At 56.3% G+C, this 19506-nt stretch overlaps 1 protein-coding gene across 3 annotated transcripts in view; it reads right to left on the bottom strand.

The window, feature by feature from the left end:
* LOC147127003 (histone-lysine N-methyltransferase 2C-like) overlaps positions 1-19506 on the bottom strand; it is a 51893-nt gene that overhangs the window by 1194 nt on the left and 31193 nt on the right. For 2 of the 3 annotated variants that reach the window (XM_086021260.1, XM_086021261.1), the window contains 35 exons: positions 18822-19486; positions 17853-18065; positions 16542-16855; positions 16309-16466; positions 15834-16220; positions 14586-14950; positions 14267-14366; positions 13841-14185; positions 13649-13763; positions 13100-13226; positions 12724-12787; positions 12419-12651; positions 11028-11363; positions 10552-10659; positions 9162-9986; positions 8502-8903; positions 7826-7987; positions 6859-7151; positions 6600-6775; positions 6393-6505; positions 6205-6324; positions 6075-6117; positions 5868-5986; positions 4890-4979; positions 4644-4814; positions 4082-4209; positions 3660-3852; positions 3366-3575; positions 2713-3077; positions 2257-2369; positions 2059-2195; positions 1096-1223; positions 818-1019; positions 615-731; positions 55-128 (listed from right to left, as the gene is read on the bottom strand). In XM_086021260.1, coding sequence (XP_085877386.1) covers positions 55-128; positions 615-731; positions 818-1019; positions 1096-1223; positions 2059-2195; positions 2257-2369; positions 2713-3077; positions 3366-3575; positions 3660-3852; positions 4082-4209; positions 4644-4814; positions 4890-4979; positions 5868-5986; positions 6075-6117; positions 6205-6324; positions 6393-6505; positions 6600-6775; positions 6859-7151; positions 7826-7987; positions 8502-8903; positions 9162-9986; positions 10552-10659; positions 11028-11363; positions 12419-12651; positions 12724-12787; positions 13100-13226; positions 13649-13763; positions 13841-14185; positions 14267-14366; positions 14586-14950; positions 15834-16220; positions 16309-16466; positions 16542-16855; positions 17853-18065; positions 18822-19486 — 7711 coding nt within the window. The remainder of the gene's footprint in view (positions 1-54; positions 129-614; positions 732-817; positions 1020-1095; positions 1224-2058; positions 2196-2256; positions 2370-2712; positions 3078-3365; positions 3576-3659; positions 3853-4081; positions 4210-4643; positions 4815-4889; positions 4980-5867; positions 5987-6074; positions 6118-6204; positions 6325-6392; positions 6506-6599; positions 6776-6858; positions 7152-7825; positions 7988-8501; positions 8904-9161; positions 9987-10551; positions 10660-11027; positions 11364-12418; positions 12652-12723; positions 12788-13099; positions 13227-13648; positions 13764-13840; positions 14186-14266; positions 14367-14585; positions 14951-15833; positions 16221-16308; positions 16467-16541; positions 16856-17852; positions 18066-18821; positions 19487-19506) is intronic. The other variant, XM_086021262.1, reaches the window with a different exon arrangement.

Here is a 19506-nt window from a genome sequence, read left to right as displayed (position 1 = left end):
GGATCAGTGACGCGGCGGCGGCGGCGGCCGTCATACTGCCGCGCGCCCTCGCACCTGGCCGGTCCTCCGGTGATGGTGGCATCGATCACGTAGTCGTTGTCAATTCGGAACATGTACACGCCTCGGTTCTGCGCACACAAGACGACAAGGGTTAGGCGATCAACGTTTGGACTCCACTCGACCAACACAAACGTCGCGGCGCCAGTCCGCGGCTTCAAGAGTCGCCCTCCAAGTTGACGCACTGACGCATGCACGCAAATGTCACAAAGAATTGCCAACTAATTTGGTTTGGAGCCGTCGTTTCCCTCCAAATTGTCCAAACACTTTTGGCCATGCAACAGTAAATATTCTCCACTTTGTGTTTTGTCCAAATGAGACATTATCTGCTTTATCTGCTTTGAATTTGACGTTGTTGCTGTTTCTGAGGGCCTTGTTGGCCAGTACAAAGTCACTCCTTTCGTTGTCGCTTCTTTGCTTCTTTGTCATCGTTCAACACTAGCAAATAAACAACAATCGGTTCATCAAGACCAGTTGGTTGAAAAGCATTTGCGTGCAGAATTTGTCTCCAAAGATGCGATTGATGGATGAAATGATGCATTGTGGAATGAGGTCACCTGACTCTCGTAGAGTCTCTCCTTGCGGTTGGCCACTTCGCTCCTGATGATGGCGCCGATGTACTCGATGACCATGGTGCACTTCTCGATGTCTCGGGCGGCGTACAGCCCCAGGCCCTGCACGCACGCACGCACGCACGCACGCCCCAGTGACTCGCCGCCCTCCCCTGCGCCTTGACATCCGTGACGGCGGCGAGGCTCACCTGGATACGCGAGCGCGCCAGGTAGACGTTAGTCTTCCAGTCGGCTTTCATGCGGCGGTACTGCGCCAGCTTGGAGTGGCGCCCCTGGTGAGCGCCCGCAATGCTCTCGCCCGGAGACAGCGAGATGACGCCCGGGACGGCGCCCACGATGGAGCCCACCGAGCCCTGGCACCGGGGAGCCATGCTGGTCAACAGGTACGGCCTGATGACGACAGGTCACATGTCACCTCGGGCGGTCAGAGGGCGGCCGCGCGCCCCGGCGCTCGCTCGCTCGCTACCTCTTGGCCTGGCCGGCTTTGGGCTCCGAGCGGGCCGAGCCGGACGGGTTGAACGCCAGCGGCCACTCCATCAGCGGGTTGCGGCCGTAACGGAAGGTGTAGCGCTCGCACGCCTCCACGCCTGGCAACTACGCACACAGTCAGGATCATTCATCGCGCGCGTGTCGGCGACCCCTCTCACGCTACCCTCTCGGACGGACGGACGCGTCAAAGCGCAGCCGGTGTGACTCGACAATCGTTCCATCACACCGAGATGATGAGAAGGCGTCAGTGACACACGCACACACCTGCTTCCTAACCCGGGCTCCGCGCGCTCGTATGATTTGTGACGGCCATTTTGCCTTGTACCGCCACCTGTTGTCAAGTGAAAATGACAATCCCAGTGCCGGGCGGGCTTGGCTTGGCTTGGCTTGGCTTGCGAACAACGTCACGTGACCAAACCCAGAAAACCTCCGAGCCGCGGCGGCGGTCGGCACCGTGACCGCTGTCATTTTCGGTCGGCAACAAGAGAAGGCCAGTTTCTTCACAGCTGCTCTGGGAAGGACCAATCACGGCTCACCAGTTTGCTGAAGCCGAGCGACTGTGATGTCATTTTCAGTCGACGACAAGTGACAAAATGGCCGCCCCCTGAGATGGACAAAACAGATGCCGCTTCAGTCATACGGGATATTCACCGGAATGGCGTGTTTTTCCATTTGCTTGTCAAGAAAATTCTGGGGTTGACTTCCACCTTAAGGCCGGAGCAAAATCCCAATTGATTTACATTCAACATTGCCTGCGTTCAATTTGGGTCCGGGTGCGATTGCAAACCGATGCAATGCTGCAAACCAATGAAAAATAATCCTTGGACTTTTCCAATCCCGGATGGGCGGGTGACCTCCGGCAAGGTTAGGAAGCACCTTCCGGAAGGCACGCTTGCGATTCCACGCCGAGGTGGCTAAAAGCGTTGGACGGGCCACGTACGGACTCGACGATCCTGCAGACGGCCGAGGCGCTGAGTCCGAAGAGGTCTTCTCCTTTCAAGAAGTCCGGGAAGAGTTTGAGCGTTCCGCTGGCGCTTCTGAGCCGGGCCACCGGTTCCAAGATTTGCTCCCACACACCTGCGGGGGCAGGGTGCCGATCAGCAGGCCGGTCAGCAGGCCCCGGCGGGGCGGACGTTACCTTTGGGCGTGACCGCCGTCAGGACGAGGTCGTCGTAGCCGTTCTCCACCACCTTGACCTTGAAGAGCGGCCGCGCCTCCCGCTCCTCGATGAAGCACATGTACTTGCAGCGCCTAAAGGTCACAGCGGGTCACACTTGGCCATCAATCCAATGACCTTTTCTTCCAGTCTCCCTACCGATGTGCGCCGCTTGCACTAACAGCACGGCTGAAAACTGACAGGAGCCAGTTGACGAAAGCACAGTTGATAACTTTGGTTGTTTACAACATTTAGCAATTTTACACATTTGTTTTTTGCGGGGGGGGGGGGGGGGAAGAATCATTCAAATTTGGAAGGTTCCTAATAGCACGTCTTCCCTGTGCTCTGTCAAGCTTTCAAGACATTTGCTGTTCAAAAGCTCAGACGGGATTTCTGCGAGAAAAACGTGAGCGGGCATCTTGCAGCGGCGGGCGCTACCTGCTGCTGTGGCGCATGCTCCAGTAGATGCGGTTGGCGTGGTAGCCGACGGGGAAGATGGCGGCGGCGTCGTGGAAGGCGCTCATCTGGCGGGGGAGGAGTCTGCCCACGGCGCAGAAGAGAAGGCTGCCCACGCGGAAGCTGTGCCGGCGCTCGCCGCGTTGCACCATGGCCGCCACCTGCCGCGCCTCGTCCCGCTGCACGTACACGCGGCGGAACACGGCGAAGCAGCGCAGCTCCGAGTCGTAGGGGTCGCGCGCCCACGCGCGCGGCTCGGGGGGTGGGCCCGGCGGGGCCGACGACGTTGAGCTGCCGCTGGCGGGGCCCGTCCTGGGCCGGTGCAGCTGGCACAGCATCGTCTTGTCCTGCAATGCCACACGCACGCGTTCTTTCTCGTTTGGAGCAGATTCAAGAGCGGCGCAAGAGGCCGCAATCTTGCGATGCCATCTGTAGCCCAAATGCCGAACGTCGTTACCGCCAGAAAACAAGGAGACGTCATCTTGGGAGATGAGTGTCAAATGATATTCAAGTTGTGGCAAATGCCGCTTTGCGCTTTCAACGACCCTCAGAGGTCGTTATGAAGCTTTTTGGGGAGAATTTGCGCTCCCCATACGGGAAATAGCAAAACAATGCCGAGCTCCACTTCTTCTTACCTTGAAGAAGGTGCAGTGCGCCCTGATGGCGCAGGTGAAGTGGTACGTGTTGGCGCAGCGCAGCCGGTTGCAGCCGCTGGTGGCGCCCGTCTGCTGGCAGTGGGCGCAGCGCAGCGTCAGACCGCGGCGCAACGCCAACTCCACGTTGATCAGAGCGCCCGCCTGAGTCTCGTACACCTCGCTGGACCAAAGGGCGCAGTTCAGGTGCACCTGCGGGGTTTGGGGAGGGGGGGGGGGCGGTTAGGGTCAGAGCGCGCCGTGACGTCGCCGCCGCGACGGGCGGCGCGCACTCACCCACAAATCCAAGTCGAGGTTGAGCAGTCTGGCGGGTCCGTCGGTTTCTCCGTCGCCCTGCTGGTGACAAAAGCAACACCTGCGCCGGTCCACGGGAAAGGGCTCCGGCCGTAAGCACGCCCCCAGTTTCTTCAACAACACGTCCACTTCCTCCTCGGTCGGCGAGGTGACGGCCTCGTCAGAAACCGGGCCCCTGGTCCGGAGGAAACCGCTTGAGACAGAGCGCTAGGCTAAACGGTCGGAAGCCACGCATTAAAAAAAAAAAAAAAAAAAAATCCAGCGCGGTTGAATTGCTTGAAAAGGTGTGCACCGCCACAGAAGGGGTGGTGGGGGGGGCATTGGTCACGGCAGCGTAAACGAGACATCGCGCAAAACAGAGGCCTTTAGGGGGGGGGGGGGGGTTACGCGGCGGCGGCGCTCACCTGCCCAGAGCCACGTTGGCGTTCCAGCGGCGCCAGCGCAAACTCTTCATCCGCTTGCCACGCTGACTCGGCAGCGAGTCGTCAGCCTCGGAGAAGGCGTGGGGGTGGGGCTTCAGTTTCACCTTCACCTGTCAGTCACGGACAACGAGATGACAATGAAGGCAAAGCGCAGGAAGGGATGCCGACAAAACGGAGGCCGATTGAACAAAAACATTGCTTAGCTTCGGGAGAAAACAAACAACGTTTCCTGAAGTGCCATTACTGTGGGCACTATAGCAGGGGTCTTCCAGTCGTGTTCCTCGCTGTCCTTTCCGTCACTCCCTACTGCAACGCACCTGATTCAAATGATCAGGATGGTTATCCAGCTTCTGCAGACCTTGCTGATGATTTCAATCAGGTGTGTTGCGGCAGGGAGAGATGGAAAACATCCCTCGTGAAACAGGATTGAAGACCCCTGCGCTATATTTTCGTGAGTTGGGTGTGTGCATTTAAGGGGTGTGGCCTCATAGGAGACATCCGGCTGATAAGTCTAGGCAGAGTGAGGCTCTGAAGGTTTTATGACCTTGAGGCCGTCCACGCGGGGCTTGGTCTCCATGGTGACGGCGGAAGCGGAGGGGAAGCGGGGGGGCGGGGAGGCACCGGCGGTCCGGGCGGGGGCCGCGGGGAGCGATTGGACGGCGATGGACGACATGTTGTTGGCGTAGCGGTGCTGAGAAGGGGGCGGGGCCGCCGTCTGAGGGCACAACAGAGAAGTGATGTCGTCACTCAGCCCACGAACACAGGCCGGCTTTCGGGTGGCGCGTCGAACCTCGTCCGCGCCGCCGACGCCGCCCTTCAGGCCCGACGAGTAGAGCGCCGAGCAGTTTGGGCTGCAGAACAGCAGATTGGAACAGCCGCCCTGCAAAAGCACGCACGCGCAACGTGAGGCTTTTCACATCATACCTTCCAACGAGCGTGTCCAAAATCATTCTTCAGCGGCCGCATATTCAAACACGGCCCGCAGAAAAAGCCGATGAAATGTGGAAACTATTTGTTCAAAGTCTGACATGTACGCTACCAAAATGGAAAGGGATCACTCTTTGACTTTTTCTTTTTAAACGCCTAATTATGTCCATCGCTCCATTATCCAATGCGACACCTTCTTTTTTTTTGGGGGGGGGGGGGGGGGCGCAAATTGAATATAATTTCAGAAGTTATCACAAGTCTTCCAAAAAAAAACTGAAAAAAAAGCTTAAAGTGATCTCAACTGATGGTGATTGATAGTGAAGATATCAATTCAGTTTGGACAAAAAAAAGAAAGAAAAAAAATGAGCAGACTAATACTAAGAAGGCCTTGCTTTTTCACTGAACCCAACGCCAGACTTATTTAGATTATTTGTTTGTTGACATATTGCCGGAATCGTCCAAAAACCACAACTTGGACAATGTCCGCCATTGATCAGTCCGCACGTGTGCACGCAATGTCAAATGTTATTCGATCGCCAGAAAAGTGCCGGTTTTCCAGGGGCCGGGACTGCGCCCGACGCCAGCGAATATGTGGAGACATTAGTCTCAAAATGATTCTCTCACGCACACGCACATGCGTATTCATGTTGTGTGAGCATTTCTCATTTCTCGTGACTTTTGTACAGTACATTTCATCGTGTAGAAATGTTTGTTTTCAAACACTATTGTATTTTGAGATTGGTTGTGGTAGTTTGTGAATCACTGGCTTGGCATCTAAGACACACCCCCTCTTTCCCTTTTCTTTGCTGGCGGCCGACATTTGGACAGCATCTCATCTCACCTGTTTGGCCTCTTTGATTTTTCGGACTCCGTTTCCCAGCAACACTTTGCAGAGGCTGCACGATGGCGGCCTGGAGATGGCGGGGGCGCTGCCACGTTGGACCGAGTCCATCCTCACACCTGGACCAAAGGCCACTTGATAGGTCACGCGACGCGACGCGACAACACGCGCGCGGCAGCCGACAGAGGCTAAACTAAGTATACAGACCGGTTGGGGGCGCTGTTCTCTGCTGCCTGCTGCTTGCTGAAGCCTACACGCACAAATTCACACAATGTCAAAGGCCCCAATAACGGCGGACGAGCGCAATCGTGCGCATGGCGCCGAATAACGGCGGCACCTGAGGTAGCGGCACCGAGACTCCGGCCAGCAGGGCGAGCGGGTCGAGGCTCAGCTGGTAGTTGATGGAGGCGGGCACCCGCAGCAGCTTGGCCACCGTTGCCATGACGCCAGGGACATTCTGGAAGGACAGCGACATTGTGGGAGGAAGACGGCGAGCGCGGGCTCGAGAAAAGCGCGCTGGCTTACCTGCGAGGCGGTCCGGTTCAAGGTGATGGCGATGGTAACCAGGTCTGAGTTGGAGCAGGAGGGAGGAGCCTGATGGTCGGGCTCCGTCTTGACTTCCCGCTTGAGCGCAGAGCCTGACAAGGGCAGATGGCACAAAGCAGTCAAACGGAAGCAGCCGAGCGCAAAGACCGGGACGGGAAACCGTCGGCCGCGCTCGGCGGGACCCACCTTTGCCGCGGGAGCAGGGCATGAGGGGAATGGGCGGCGAAGGGCAGGGGGACAGCGCCTCCGTCTTGACGAAGGACAGGTCGGGATACCGGCTGACCTCCGCGTCGGCCACGCTCTCGGGGGACGAGGACGGGACGAAGCCGTCCGGGCTGCCGCGCCGAGACGGCTCCTGGGCGCTGATTGGGCAAAAAGCGCGGAGTGAGCCACGTGCCGGCGAGCGATTGCCGCACTCGGACAGGGTGGCGCCGCGGGACATCACCGTAGTTCTTCCTGGTTGTTGTGCGGCGGCGTGGGCAGGGAGGCGGGCACGTCCACATCCGCGGGCTCGGCGGCCCGATGGAGATCTTCGCCCGTGGACGCTGTTGTGCCTTTGACTGGCGCACGGGACGGACTGAGGTCAGGTCCTGCGCCGCCACCAGATGGGGCGCACTCACCGTCTTCCCCGCTCACTTCCTCTGCCGCGGCGAAGCCGTTGAGCAGCTTCTGCTTGGCCGCCGGAGGCGGGGTGGGCGGCAGCGAGGCTGGAGGGGTGGGGGGGTTGCCCAGGATGTTCTGCAAAGGAAACATTTGGGGGAGAGAAAAAAATAAAATCTCTTTTCCAGTTGCGCGGACGGAAAAAAAGGAATCTTTATTGGTTTTGTTTCTCTTGCTGTGATTGACTTTGTCATGATACTAAACAAGCCTGGAAACTTTTTTTATTTATTTATCATTAACTTGCATCAACTGCCACAGAACAGAGGAGAAATCAATGGGGTTTTTTTGTCTTTGCAGAAAAAGTGAAACTAAGTGAGCGGTCTTGTGAAAAAATGCCCCTTTTGTTAATGGAAGCCGATTTCGAAAATGATCGAAATTGGAATCTGCCCGTCTTGTGTCTTCTGTTGTGAACTATTTTCTGTTCCGAGCCAATTTCAACGGCATGTTGACTCGAGTAATGGAATTTTCCATTTTCCAAGTCATCTCCCGACGGTAGATAGTGAATGTCGATTGGTTTTGCTGGAGCTAGTGGGACTACACTAAGCAAGAAGCAGACGGATATCTGCTTTGACGTGCGCCTGTTAGCCATCGGATGCAACGCCAACGCGATCGGGTGTTTGACCAAGTTTGAAGGTGGCCAAACGACATTCAGTCTCCTCTTGTTTTTTTTTTTTGCAAACAAGAGCCGAGTTGCTACATCCAGCCCCAGATCCAAAAGTCGGGTGCTGCATTCCCGCACAATTTCCTCCTACCTTGCAGGCGAGTTGCGCGTAGTAGTCGGCGACACCGTTCAGGCAGGCGTTGCCGAAGGCGCCGCTCAGCCTGGAGTCTCGGCCCATAGACGAGCTGCCGTACGGGGGGAACAGGCTCAGGTCCAGACCCAGGACGGGCTCCATCAGGGGCAGCGCCGACAGCTGAGGGGCCCGAAAAGCAGAGTTTCAAATCTCTCGGCGCTTGGATGAATGCCAAATGACTGCCGGAGCGTCCTGTCACTCGGAATGGTCGCGTTGACGCGGGAAGGTTCTGAAACAAACCATCCTATGGGAGGTGAATGTTGTCTATCGTCATACGTTTGTATGAGTCATATTCAATCGGTGGTGGAAATTTGTCTCTCTCTTTTTTTTCCCCCCTATAATTCTTCCAGTAAATTCCAAGGGGAAAACGGCAATCTTGTGAAAATTGGAGCTGCCTTACCGCTGGCTCCACGATGTCAGCCTGTGTTGGGAATCATTTGTGCACCCCCGAATCACTGCATTCCGCAATCAACTACGTCCACTAGGAATGCCTTGCAATGCAGTGAATGTGAAGTGATTGCAGCGACTGCGCTGGCAACCATTCACTCCTGACTGCCGAAATCGGCCTTTTGACTTTTGGGTTGCGTCATAAGCGAAATGACAGGTAAAAGCGCGTCGCGTGTCGTCAGCAGACCTGAGTGAGGTGCGTCGCCAGCTGCTCCGAGGGAGAAGACGAGCAGTCGGGCGCATCGTCGTCCTCGTCCTCGTGTCGCCGCCTCTTGCACTTGCTAAGATTTTTGTCTTTGTCGGGTCGCGCGGCTCGCTTGCAGCGCTGAGGCTTCTTCCTAGCTAGCGAGTCCGGAACATCGGGAGCGTCCATCGTCACGTTGCTGGCGAAACCACCGCCGCCGTCCTCATCCTCGGAGCGTGCGTTTTCGCCGGGGAGCCCGCGGTGGAGGGCGGGCGGGCCGTGGCCCCCGGACGACGCGGTCCTATCGGGCGAGGCCTTTTCTATCAGCAGGTGGCGGAGCAGCTCCTTCCCGGGATCACACAGGGGGGAGGCGCACTCCGGCTTTACGGAATCTCCTCGCTCCTCCTGCGGGGGAACACGTGAAGCGCTGAGGCGGACGCGTCCCAGCTACAGCCACGGCCTGCCGTCCCTTCTATAGTAGCCAACAGCGAGCAGCCGCTAAGTCGTTACTTTATCTTTTCACATCTGTGCTATGCGGCAGATTTTTACATGATTGTTTAACTTGCGCACCTTTTTTTTTAAAATTTAAATAAAATCAGACGGCCGATGAGAGATCAATTTAATTCTAAGAGATGCTGCTAGGACACACGTGACGTGACGCACCTTGACCTCCATGCGGCTACCGCACAGGAAGCCTCTTGGAGCGTCGGCGCCCACGAGATCGCCTCTCACCTGGGCCGCCGAGTACGCCGACAGCTGCCTCTCCAGCTCCAAGGACGGCGCCAGAGCCGACGGGCGCGAGCCGGAGTCGGCCAGCTCGGCGGCGCCGCCCCCTCTCGCGGGGGTCGGACAGGACGCGTCAGCCGAGGCCGGCGCGGGCGGGGCCGTGATGTCGTCCGAGTGAGCGGACAGCGGTGTCCTGGCCCCCCCGTCCCGGTTAACGCTCCTTCTCCTCTTGGGGTCGTCATCAGGCAGGACTTCGGCGTAGAGTTGAGGAAGAGAGGATGAGGAGAAGACGCAGAGGGCGGCCGACGGCGAGGAGGAGGCCGAGTCGAGGCCGAACGGATGACCTTGACCGGCTTGATCGGGGGGTGTCGGAAGGACACCCGACGGGTGGGCCTGGGCCAGACTCCTAGGGGGTCTTGGTTTAGACTGCAGGATGGATGGGGCCGCATCCACGGGCAAGACCCCGCCCTGCTCCGGGGAGGCGCCCGCTTCGTGTGGGAGCAACCCTCCCGTGAAACCCTGCTGGGGCGGCGGGAACGGCGCCCCGGCCTGGCCCCCGAGGGTGGGGGGTCTGGTACCAGGGGGTGGCTGGAGGAAGTCCTGGGGAAGCTCAGAACTGAAGAAGGGCATCTGGGAAAGAGTGTCCCTGGCGGGGGAGGTGCCAAGGGTCCCGCCTACTAGTGGCGCAGCGGGACACAGCCGGGATCCTCCTTGCTGATCTGAATCCAGCATGTGCTGCTGCAACATCCGATGGCGCTCCACCTGAGACAGAAAGTTTCACGCTACACCAAACATATTGCACGTCTCACAGATGGCAGCTTACGATCAAGCGTGAAAGATGACGCCGGACCGATGCTGATGCCGTCGGCTGAAGTTCAGGACCCAAAAAAAAAAAAACAAAGAAAAACAAAAAAAGAAAAAAAAAACAAAAAAGGCTCATTGTGACCAACGATGACGGAACAAGTAGAAGGAATTTTTTTTCTCGTTTTCGTACGGGTTACAACAAAACAAAATATGCTGGATGGAAAAAAGATTATTTTGGGTCCAAGTGTTTTTTGGGGTTTTATATCAGCAGGAGACGAGCCAACTGCGCATGCAGTCTACTGAATAAAAATGTGATTGGGGAGGAGGGAACGATGTGAATGATTCTGCATTCGGAATCATTCATCATTCCGACTCCTCAATCGCTACAAAGGGGTTTTCAGAGAACTTTTTAGCCCGCTAAATAAATCCGCATCTGGTCAGTTTCCGAATGATTCTCAACAACAACGTGTGCGTGTGGGCGGGCACGCTTGTGTGCGGGCGTGCGTGCGTGCGCGCGTCTCACCCCCTGCATGAGTTGCACTCTGTGTCGCTCTTGCTGCTCTCTCAGTCGTTCCCTCCTTTCCCTCTCCTGGAAGCCCTCACTGAATGGGTTGTTGTCATCAAATTTGACCTGCGGGAGCAGAAGGAACTTCAAGCTCACGGTATCCGCCACATGGTCATTGTTGGTTGGTGCCCCCGCACGTTTGGAAGCATTCGCTTTGATGCTTTGTGCCACTATACAGCCAAGTCCCAATTTGGCCTCCAGTGCATTAGCACACTACGCCGCAACATGCCAGGCAGTACTGAGCTCGATTGGAAGATATGCAGTGGGATTACTGGTCATAGAACAAGAGTCAGAGAAGGCCAGCAACTCCAGTCCAGTAATAGTGGCTGTTCCCACAGAGTAGACACACATCACACGTCTGAGTATTATTGGATGTGTTGCTGCTGCGTGGGCCTGGAAGGTACGCCCGGTGAGGAACGGGCTTGACTCCTTACCTGAGGCGCCGGGGCTGACAGGTCGCCGCCGGAGGCTCCCCCGTGGCCAGCGGCGGGTCCCCTGACACTAGAGGGAAAGCCCGCAGCCGGAGGCGGAAGCCCAGGCACGATGGCCGAAACCCGAGGGGGTGTCGAGATGGCGGGCTGCATCTGAGACGCCAAATTGGGTCCCATCAAGGGCGACCAGGCAGGGGGTACATTCTGGACGCCGCTCTGCAAAGGTGCCGCGTTTTGGGGGAGCATGGCGGCCGGTACGTTCGGGGGGCCCCTCTGCTGTCGCTGTTTGCTCCTGTAGTCCTCGATGAGCACCGTGTGATCTTTCTGCTGCTTCCGGATCTAAAGAACACAGGCACCATTTCAGAAGGGTGCAAATTGGGTGGGTGCCACTACGTCCGGCTAGTCAGTCTGAATCGAAACCGTAAACCATGTCACCGACTTATAATATTCCCAAAAAATGGTTCTTACCCCCCGCTTTCCTTCAAAAGAACCAAGCGGATCAATTGAGTGAATGTTGTAAATTGTTGTGATCACTTGGAAAGGGACACAATGCTCGTCCAAACCATCAGCTTTGTGGAAGGCAATTTTCACAAGTATGTACAAAATGTGGGCTTGGGTTGTATGCAAGCATACTAATGCTGCCACACCAGAAATTGTTTTTTAAAAAGCTCGGTATCGCTTTATAAAAGGTAATACATTCCACATAAGTTTGCCTTCCAAATTTGGCAAAAGTGGGTTCCTTCCAGTTCAGGTCACCGGCAGGGCCCTATGTAGGTACGTGTGTCTAATTGTCAAATCTAAAATCTTTTTATACACTTGGCCTTATTCATGTACTTTCTTGACAGTACCATAGAAGAGCAGTGTCGCGACACAGCTAGTGACACCGATTCATAAGACACAAAAACGACTCTGCCATGTCATCTGGATTAGAAGAAATGGCTGGATTTTGTCTTTCCCAACGTGGAAGTCCAACCTTTGACTTTAAAATGTGAAATTTATCACCTTAAATGTGAAATTGATCATGTTCAAAAATGAAAGGAATCACGTCGTGATGTTGAATTTTTGGTTTTGCTCGCATGGCGGCGCAACGTATCCGTGTCTTTTGTCACTTTTCCCAACATAATGGCTGAATTGTTGGTGGATTACAGCTCACAATCCATCTCAGCGTCACTTGAGCACATCTATGCCATCAATGCTCGCAAGAGAAAAGTCCATCATTGGCCAATCCCTCAAAGGTCAGGTCAACTGTGTCTGCATTTGTGCGTTTATTTTCCACTCAACTCTGCTTCGGAGATGTCAATGAGGGCCGGCCTGCAATTGACTTTGCGTCGTGAGTGGGAAATCTCCCTAAGCCGGAAGTAGACGCGACTTGACGCTGAAAAGGCGGCCCCGACCTGCTCTAGCTGCTTCTGAACGGCAGCCTGCTGCTCCACGACATAGCGCAGCTGGGCGGCGTCCTCCTCGGCCAGCGCGCGGCCCGCCTTCTTGGCCGTCCTCTGCTTGGCCGACAGCGCCTTCTTGGTCTTGCGGTGGGCGGCGAGCTGCTCCTCCAGGAGGCGCTGTTGCATCTGCAGGAGACGCTGCGTCTCCCCCAACCACTCCTCGTACTGGCGCTTCTGAGAGTCGTCTGTGGCAGGCGCACGCGTCACAAACCGGCAAAGCGGCATCGCAAACGACTTGATAATCGGGAGCAACTCACTGACAAAGCCGGGTCCAAAGCTGGGAGGGTTGGGCCGCGCCAGCTGAGGGTTCAAGTCCGCATCCTGACAGGAGACAAGACACTTGCAGTTTCGGTCTTCCTGACAGTCCCCCTCGAGACCTTAACGGGCTTTGGGGATTTTAGAGTGCCTTTCGTCTACTGGTGTCAAACACGTGAGCCGGGGGCCACGGCCCGTCCGGCGCGTCATTTTATGTCAAGCAAATCATGTGTCGAGTCTTCTACCATTTCAATCAAAAGTGAAAATTGTCTACACTACACATTCGGTTTTTAAGGTTAAAAGTTTGCCAACATTGACCACCTTAAAATAAATTGCACAAAACTGCCTTTGACTTTCGATATATTTGGGAGGGGGCACCTGTCCCACTGGAAGAGGAGGCTGACTTGCGGCCACCACAGGAGCAGCAGCGGAGGCGGTGGCGGCGGTGGCGGCGGCGGCGGCGGCGGCAGCAGCGGGAGGAGGAGGAGCAGCAGCCTGATGAAACCTAACAACAACCATAGCCGACACGTCAGTGGAAGCACACAGTCATGCAAGAGTCACAGATGAGCCATCGGGGTCAGAAAGGCCTCGCCCGGCCCATCGGGGTCAGAAAGGCCTCGCCCGGCCCATCGGGGTCAGAAAGGCCTCGCCCGGCCCATCGGGGTCAGAAAGGCTTCGCCTGGCCGAACGCTGACCGTCCTTGACAAAAATGTCATCGTTTTGTCCTTGAAATTCAATTGTTCGCACAAGTCAATGGCCTTCTTTCGGCCACACCGCTTCTAGTGCACGTGTGCTGATGTTAGCTATTTTTCATCCCATCTTGGCGTCGCGCTGCCAATCTAGCCTGCCTTCACAATCGACCGCGCTAGCCCACGGCACTTCAAATACGTCGGCGATTCGACTGTGTCGTAAAGCAAGCGGTCATACCTGTTGATGACCATGTTGTTGAGGCCCAGGTTGCCTTGGCTCATGACCTTGTTGATGCCCTTCAGAGCCACCATCTTGGCCTTCATGATGGGGTCCGAGACGGAGTCAAAGTCTGCTGCACACGCAAACGTTCACAGCGACATGAGAGCAAACGCGTGCGTCAAGGGTCGGTCGAGTCGGTCGTCATCTCACCCAAATCCAGGATTCCGGGCTCCGAGGTGGACTTGTGTCTGATCAGGGCTTGCATCTGTTTCTGCTGCTGCTGCTCCTGGCGCTCCTGGTCCAGGAGGTCCTGCAGCAGGAGAGGCTGCTCCTCCAGGAGCAAAGGTTTACCCTTGTTCTGGCTCTGGTCCTGGCCCGGAGCCGACGCTTCCGGCTGGAGAGGCTGCGCTTGAGGGTTGAGGAGGAGGCAGGGCTCGGGGAGTTGCAGGGACAGCGAGCGAGGGCCGGAGCCAGGAGAGAGACCACAAGGGGCCTGAGTGGCAAGGTAAGCCGACGAGGGTCCGACCGCGCTCTGCTGGAAGCTGGACCGCGGACCTGGACAACGCACAAAGACTGGGGTCAACGCTGCGTCCCGCTCGCAAGCTGAGAGGAATCACATCCTGAGGCGGGGTTCACCTGGAGCCGGCGAAGGGGTCGGGGCACACGACGGAACCTTTCCCTGGGCCTGCGTTTCAGGAAAAATCCCAGAAGCACAAACGGACTCCCCCGACTGCACCTGATGAGACACGATTGTGATTATCACGCGAGCCGGCCTTCCATTTCACCACTCACAGCCGCTGCGTTTGAAATCATTCAAGGCAGTTTTCGGCCACATCTCTACGGCCACAAGTTGACGTGGGCCTGCCGACCACACTTGGCATTCTGACAAACTGTCATCTCGTCCCGTGACCGCTCCAACGGTTGAGGTGTTCAACGTTCAAGTCGGAAAGCCTACCTCGGAAAGTTGAAACGAGGAGCCGCCTGCTGCCTCAGGCTCCGAAGCTGGAGCTAGTCCAAAGACTCCAACGGGTCCAGGAAGCTTTCTGGGATGCGGAGTGGGGGGGAGGGGAGCGGACCGGTTTTCAGCATCCGCCTGGATGCTCCCTTCATTTTCTTCTTTCACCTGACCCATCGGGTCAGCGTGGTTGTCCATCTTTCGGGGTCCCCCCTTCTTCGGGTCGCCTACAGACTCCCCCAGGTCGAGTTCGTCATTGAACATGTCCTTCTTGTCCTCCAGGTTGAGCTCGGGGTCAGCGTAAGCGATCAGGTCAAACTTCCCCGACAGCAGGAAGTCATCGAGATGGTCCAAGTCTTCTTTGCCTGAAGCGGATAAGTGGACACACCCGCCGGTACCTTTCAGTCGACATCTTAGGAAACCCACGGCCGGGCACACATTCGGCCGCCACGTCATCCTTTAGGAGGCCCACTCGGGCAAATCTACATCAGGGTTCTGGCTCAAATGTTATGCCAAATGGCAAATTGGCGTCACCTTTGATCATGTTGAGAAAGAGCTGCACGATTATGATCAGCACAATCATTTAGCAATTGGGGCAAAACACCGCCCGACTTTTCAACGAGCAAAATATAAATATTTTCAGCGCAAAATGACACTTTGAAGAAATGAATTTTTATTTGAAAATATAGGATTGTAAAAATAAACCTGACCCAGGAATTTCTATTTGACCAAGGGCTAACCTACTAAGCAGGGTGCCTATTACTGTATCTTGTTTAATGGGACTTGCACTCAATCCAAAACTAGTCCAGACAACAGATGTTTCCCAATTTTTGCGAAGCTTTCTTCTCCGGACCTGACTCGTTCGTATCGGTGCACCCAATGAATGCTTTGAGGCTCTGGCTGCAGTGCGCTCACTTGTCATTTCGGCAGCTTAACGAGGCCTTAAGCATACTTTCGCATACTTTGGCTGACTACTGCTAGAGAAAGTGCATGATTAGATACAGTAAGTAGCACAGCCCGCACCTGAATTGGAAATATCACCGACAGCGAGGGTCATTTAAGCGTGGCGGCTAAAATCGGGATCGCGATTGAAATTCAGTGACTTTTGCAGCCTTACGTAAAACTTTGTCACTGGCTTGTGTGATTTTAAGACTCGTCACCCATCAATTTGTTGTTTTCCTCCGAGGGACGCCAGAAGCAGGACGCGGCCGGCCGGCAACAAAAAACAGCTTCGACGCTGATTCTTACCATCTTCGGGATCCAGGTTGAGATTGAGGTCAACTAGATCTTTCACCTCCACGTCTTCCAGATCCTTGACGGCAGACTCCACGCCTTCCAGGTGCTCCTCGATGCCCTCGGCCCCCTGGAGCGCCGCGTCGTTGCCCTGAGTCAACGCCGCCGCTTGAACCAGGTGCTGCTGATCCTGCTGGCTCAGTTGCACCATCAGGAGCACGGGCCGGCCCGCCGCAGCCTCCCCCGCGCGCGCGCTCGGCGGGGGCGCCTCGGCCACGAGGGGCACGGATGGCCTCAGGCGGTTCTCCGGAGCGCGGTGGCGAAGCTCGATGTAAGGCTGACCCATGATGCTGTGCTGCTGCACGGGAAGAGCGCGGGGGACGGGAAAGGTCTGGGGGGCGGCTGCTCTCGCACAAAACCGTTGCAGAGTTTTTCCATTAGAGGCGCAAACATAGCGAACCCCAAGTCAAGCTATTAGCACTCTTCTCACCTGACAAGACATGAGGGTGCGGACTGGCGGCAGTCAACGGACGGATGGCAATCAGCTCACCGGGGAACGGCCTCCTCATCTGGACGGCGGGCGCTCCCAGCCCGGCGACAGGCACCGACGCCAGGGGAGGGCGCGGGAAGGAGTCCTGCGGAGCGAACCTGAACGGCAGAGCGCTGACAATGCTGACACGCATACGACACATTTGGCGAGCACATGGTCGCCACTCCTCTCACCTCAACGGCGTTGCACTCTGCGCGGAAAACCGAGGCGCTTTGGGGGTCAAACCTCTCAGCTGTTGCCCCGGGAAAGTCGCGGGATGAATGCCGGCCGGCCCGGGAAGACGCAGCGTGCCGGGGTAAGGCGGCGGGGGACGTCCGAACACGTCCGCGGGCGAGACCTCGGCAGCGTTGCGCGGCCAGTGCCGGGGCGTCGCCGCGGCGGGATCGGGCGTGACCGGCGAGGCTCCGCCCTCCTGGAGGCCTTTCTCTTGCCGCAGCACGCTCTTCTGTTGCTGCTGTCTCAGGATGAGCTGGCGTAGCCTCTGACGCTGCGCCGCGCCGCGCCGCACCGCACCGCAGACAATTTGCCATCAACAGACATTTCTAGCAACCTGCTTCACGGCCATGTACTCGTAACGCTCTTTGTCCACGCCAGTAGGACAAATTTAGCAGACAAGTAGGACAACCACATATTACTCGAAGAAATCCTGTGCCCACTCGACGAGGCATACTAGTGGTACAACCGGAGTACGAGAACAACGTTGTTCAAATCTACCACTTCTCATGTCGCCCTCCACCGGCAGTATACGTGGCGCACAAACGCTCAAGTGGCTGCCCGTAACTGGGCACCAACAGAACAACTGTCTTCAGAGTAACGCTTGATTTTCCTCACGACTAGATCCACTTTTGGCCTACAGTACGCAATTAAACCGTAAACCTGTAAAACACTGCTGTGCAGTGGTAACACACGTGTACCAACTCGTGAGGACAAAGAGTGTCACTAGTACATGGAGCTTAAAGCTGGATCGCAAACATTTCAAATATATGCTCAACCGGAAAGCCCATGTACTAGTGCAGTACATGCTTTGTTTTCACCAGTAGGGCAACTTTGGCATACTAGTAGGGCATTAAGTGAGGCAAAACTGCATACTAGTTGACTAACCCATAACCGCATGCTACTAGTACTACGACTAAAATTCTACTCGTAAACACCTAGCACTTTACTGGTAGTACTACTACTGTGCAGATGTAAACTCGTGCACAGTTTTTCCTCAGTAGTAACATGTAGTTGTCCTACTAGTGTGTAGAAATGTTATGCAGCAGGGGAAGTCAGTGGTTGAAAATGCATTCAAAGTAAGGCCGTCGTCGTCATCATCATCATCATCATCATCATCATCATCAGTTTTTATTTTGGTGCTCCTTTGAGATGAATTTTTTTAAAAATCAGAGCGCGCAATTGTCTTACTAGCCAGTACAATGAGCGTACTACTACATGCAGGCCAAGGACTACAAGAGCATACTGGTTTTCCAGAAGAGCAGTCGTACCTGTCTCAGTTTCTCCTCCGAGTCGCCGAGCTGCGGGAGCAAACCCATTGGCGCTTCTAACGAAGCAACACCCACGGCCGCCCTGTCACCGGCTGCCATCTTGTCTATCGGCGAGGTCCCGGAGGCCACGTGAGCTGAGGCTGATCTGCGGTCGGACGTCCCGGGGCAACTTGGGCTCCGGTTACTCCCGGCAAAGGAGTCCTGCTGCGGCGACTGACAACAACAAGGACGGCAATCTCACTTCAACGTTTGCAAAAAGCAGGCGCCGCGCCACCGTATTCACATGGCCAATGACTACCGCTGACAAAAAAAAAAAAAGTGTTGGCCTTGCGTCGCCAGGGTTCTTTCTTTTTTTCTGATTCTGTAATCACCTGAAATGAATCGGGCGGAACCTGTGGACGAGGGCACAAGGAAAGCAGTTGCAAAGAGTGGTAAAGCGGCCACTCGGGAAGGGGCGGACTGGGGAGCAAAGCTCCGGCATCGGATTTGAGGAGGCCATTTTCTCCAGCTATGTACAAAGTCACTGAGCAAAACAGAAAGGCTCGCGATCCATTTTGGCGTCAAAAGAGCATCGAACGTGTTGGCCGCTGATCCGAGCGACAGAAAAGTCGACTCCTTAGCCCGGCCCTCAACGATCAAGTTAGCGGCAGTCTGTCTGAATTTCCATCACAACGAGTTTCCAATCAACTTACCTGTTGTCATGTAAAGAGCGGCCGGCGTTCCGTCTCCCTTCCAAGCCATCTCCCTCACGTGATGTCAGCGCTTTGACGGACACTTCGCACATTCAAACTCCGGCCGTAGAGACAAAGGCTAAAATCATCGTTCGAGCCAATTTTCGTATTTCCTCAAAGACTCCGCCTTGGTCGGACCAAATTGTTTACCAACGGTATCACTTGAGAACCCTCAGGCAAGAAGTTTCATGCGGCGCACAATGAGAGGATGCGATGAGACGCGACAAGGGCCCTTTACCTGTTTGCGGGTCGCCGCCTCGCCGTCCAGAGGAGACCTCATGAGCCGGGGAGCTAAGGTCTCTGCCTGGGCCTGGCCTAAGACTGCTGGGGTCTTCTGAAGGTCAGGGGTGGGGGTCCGCTGGGCGTAAGGGTCCGGCGAGGGCTGCGGCGTGCCGGACACTTTGACGCAAGGGTCGCAGGTCAGCGTGCCGCCCGGCGACCGGGGGAAGCGCACGGGAAGCGAGGGGTAGGGGTCCGAACCGGAGCGGGAGGGGGAGGGGCGGCGGCCGCTCGCCATCTTTAAGTGATCGAGGCTCAGCGCGGGCGGTGCGTTGGGGAGGTACGAGCTGTCACAATGTGGGCCGGAGCCGGGGGGGTTGGCGAAGGCGTCAGCCAGAGACGGCCGCTGGATAAAGGGCTCGGCCGTCTGCCGGTTGTAGTCCGCCATGGGGGTGCCGCGCTGAGGGGAGCCCAGCCCCGCATGATAGGCGGGGTCCTGAGACTGCTGGAAGTCCGCCGGTCTGGAGGGCTCTCTCCTGGCTCCCGGAGCCGTGCCGCCAAATAGGTCCTGCTGGTTTTGGGGAGGCATGGGGGCTTTAAACATCCCCCCTTGGACCTGAGACCTGTGATACAACTGGGAGCCTGAGGGGGGACTTTTCATAGCTGCTCCGCTGTGCTGCAGACCTGAATGGGAAAAAAGAAAG

Source organism: Filicampus tigris, chromosome 21 (genome assembly GCF_054856515.1).
Source record: "Filicampus tigris isolate MCC_2025a chromosome 21, RoL_Ftig_1.0, whole genome shotgun sequence".
In the NCBI taxonomy this organism is placed as follows: domain Eukaryota; kingdom Metazoa; phylum Chordata; class Actinopteri; order Syngnathiformes; family Syngnathidae; genus Filicampus; species Filicampus tigris.
The sequence above is the reverse complement of the archived record's forward strand: the minus strand, read 5'-3'. Positions and strand labels throughout refer to the sequence as shown.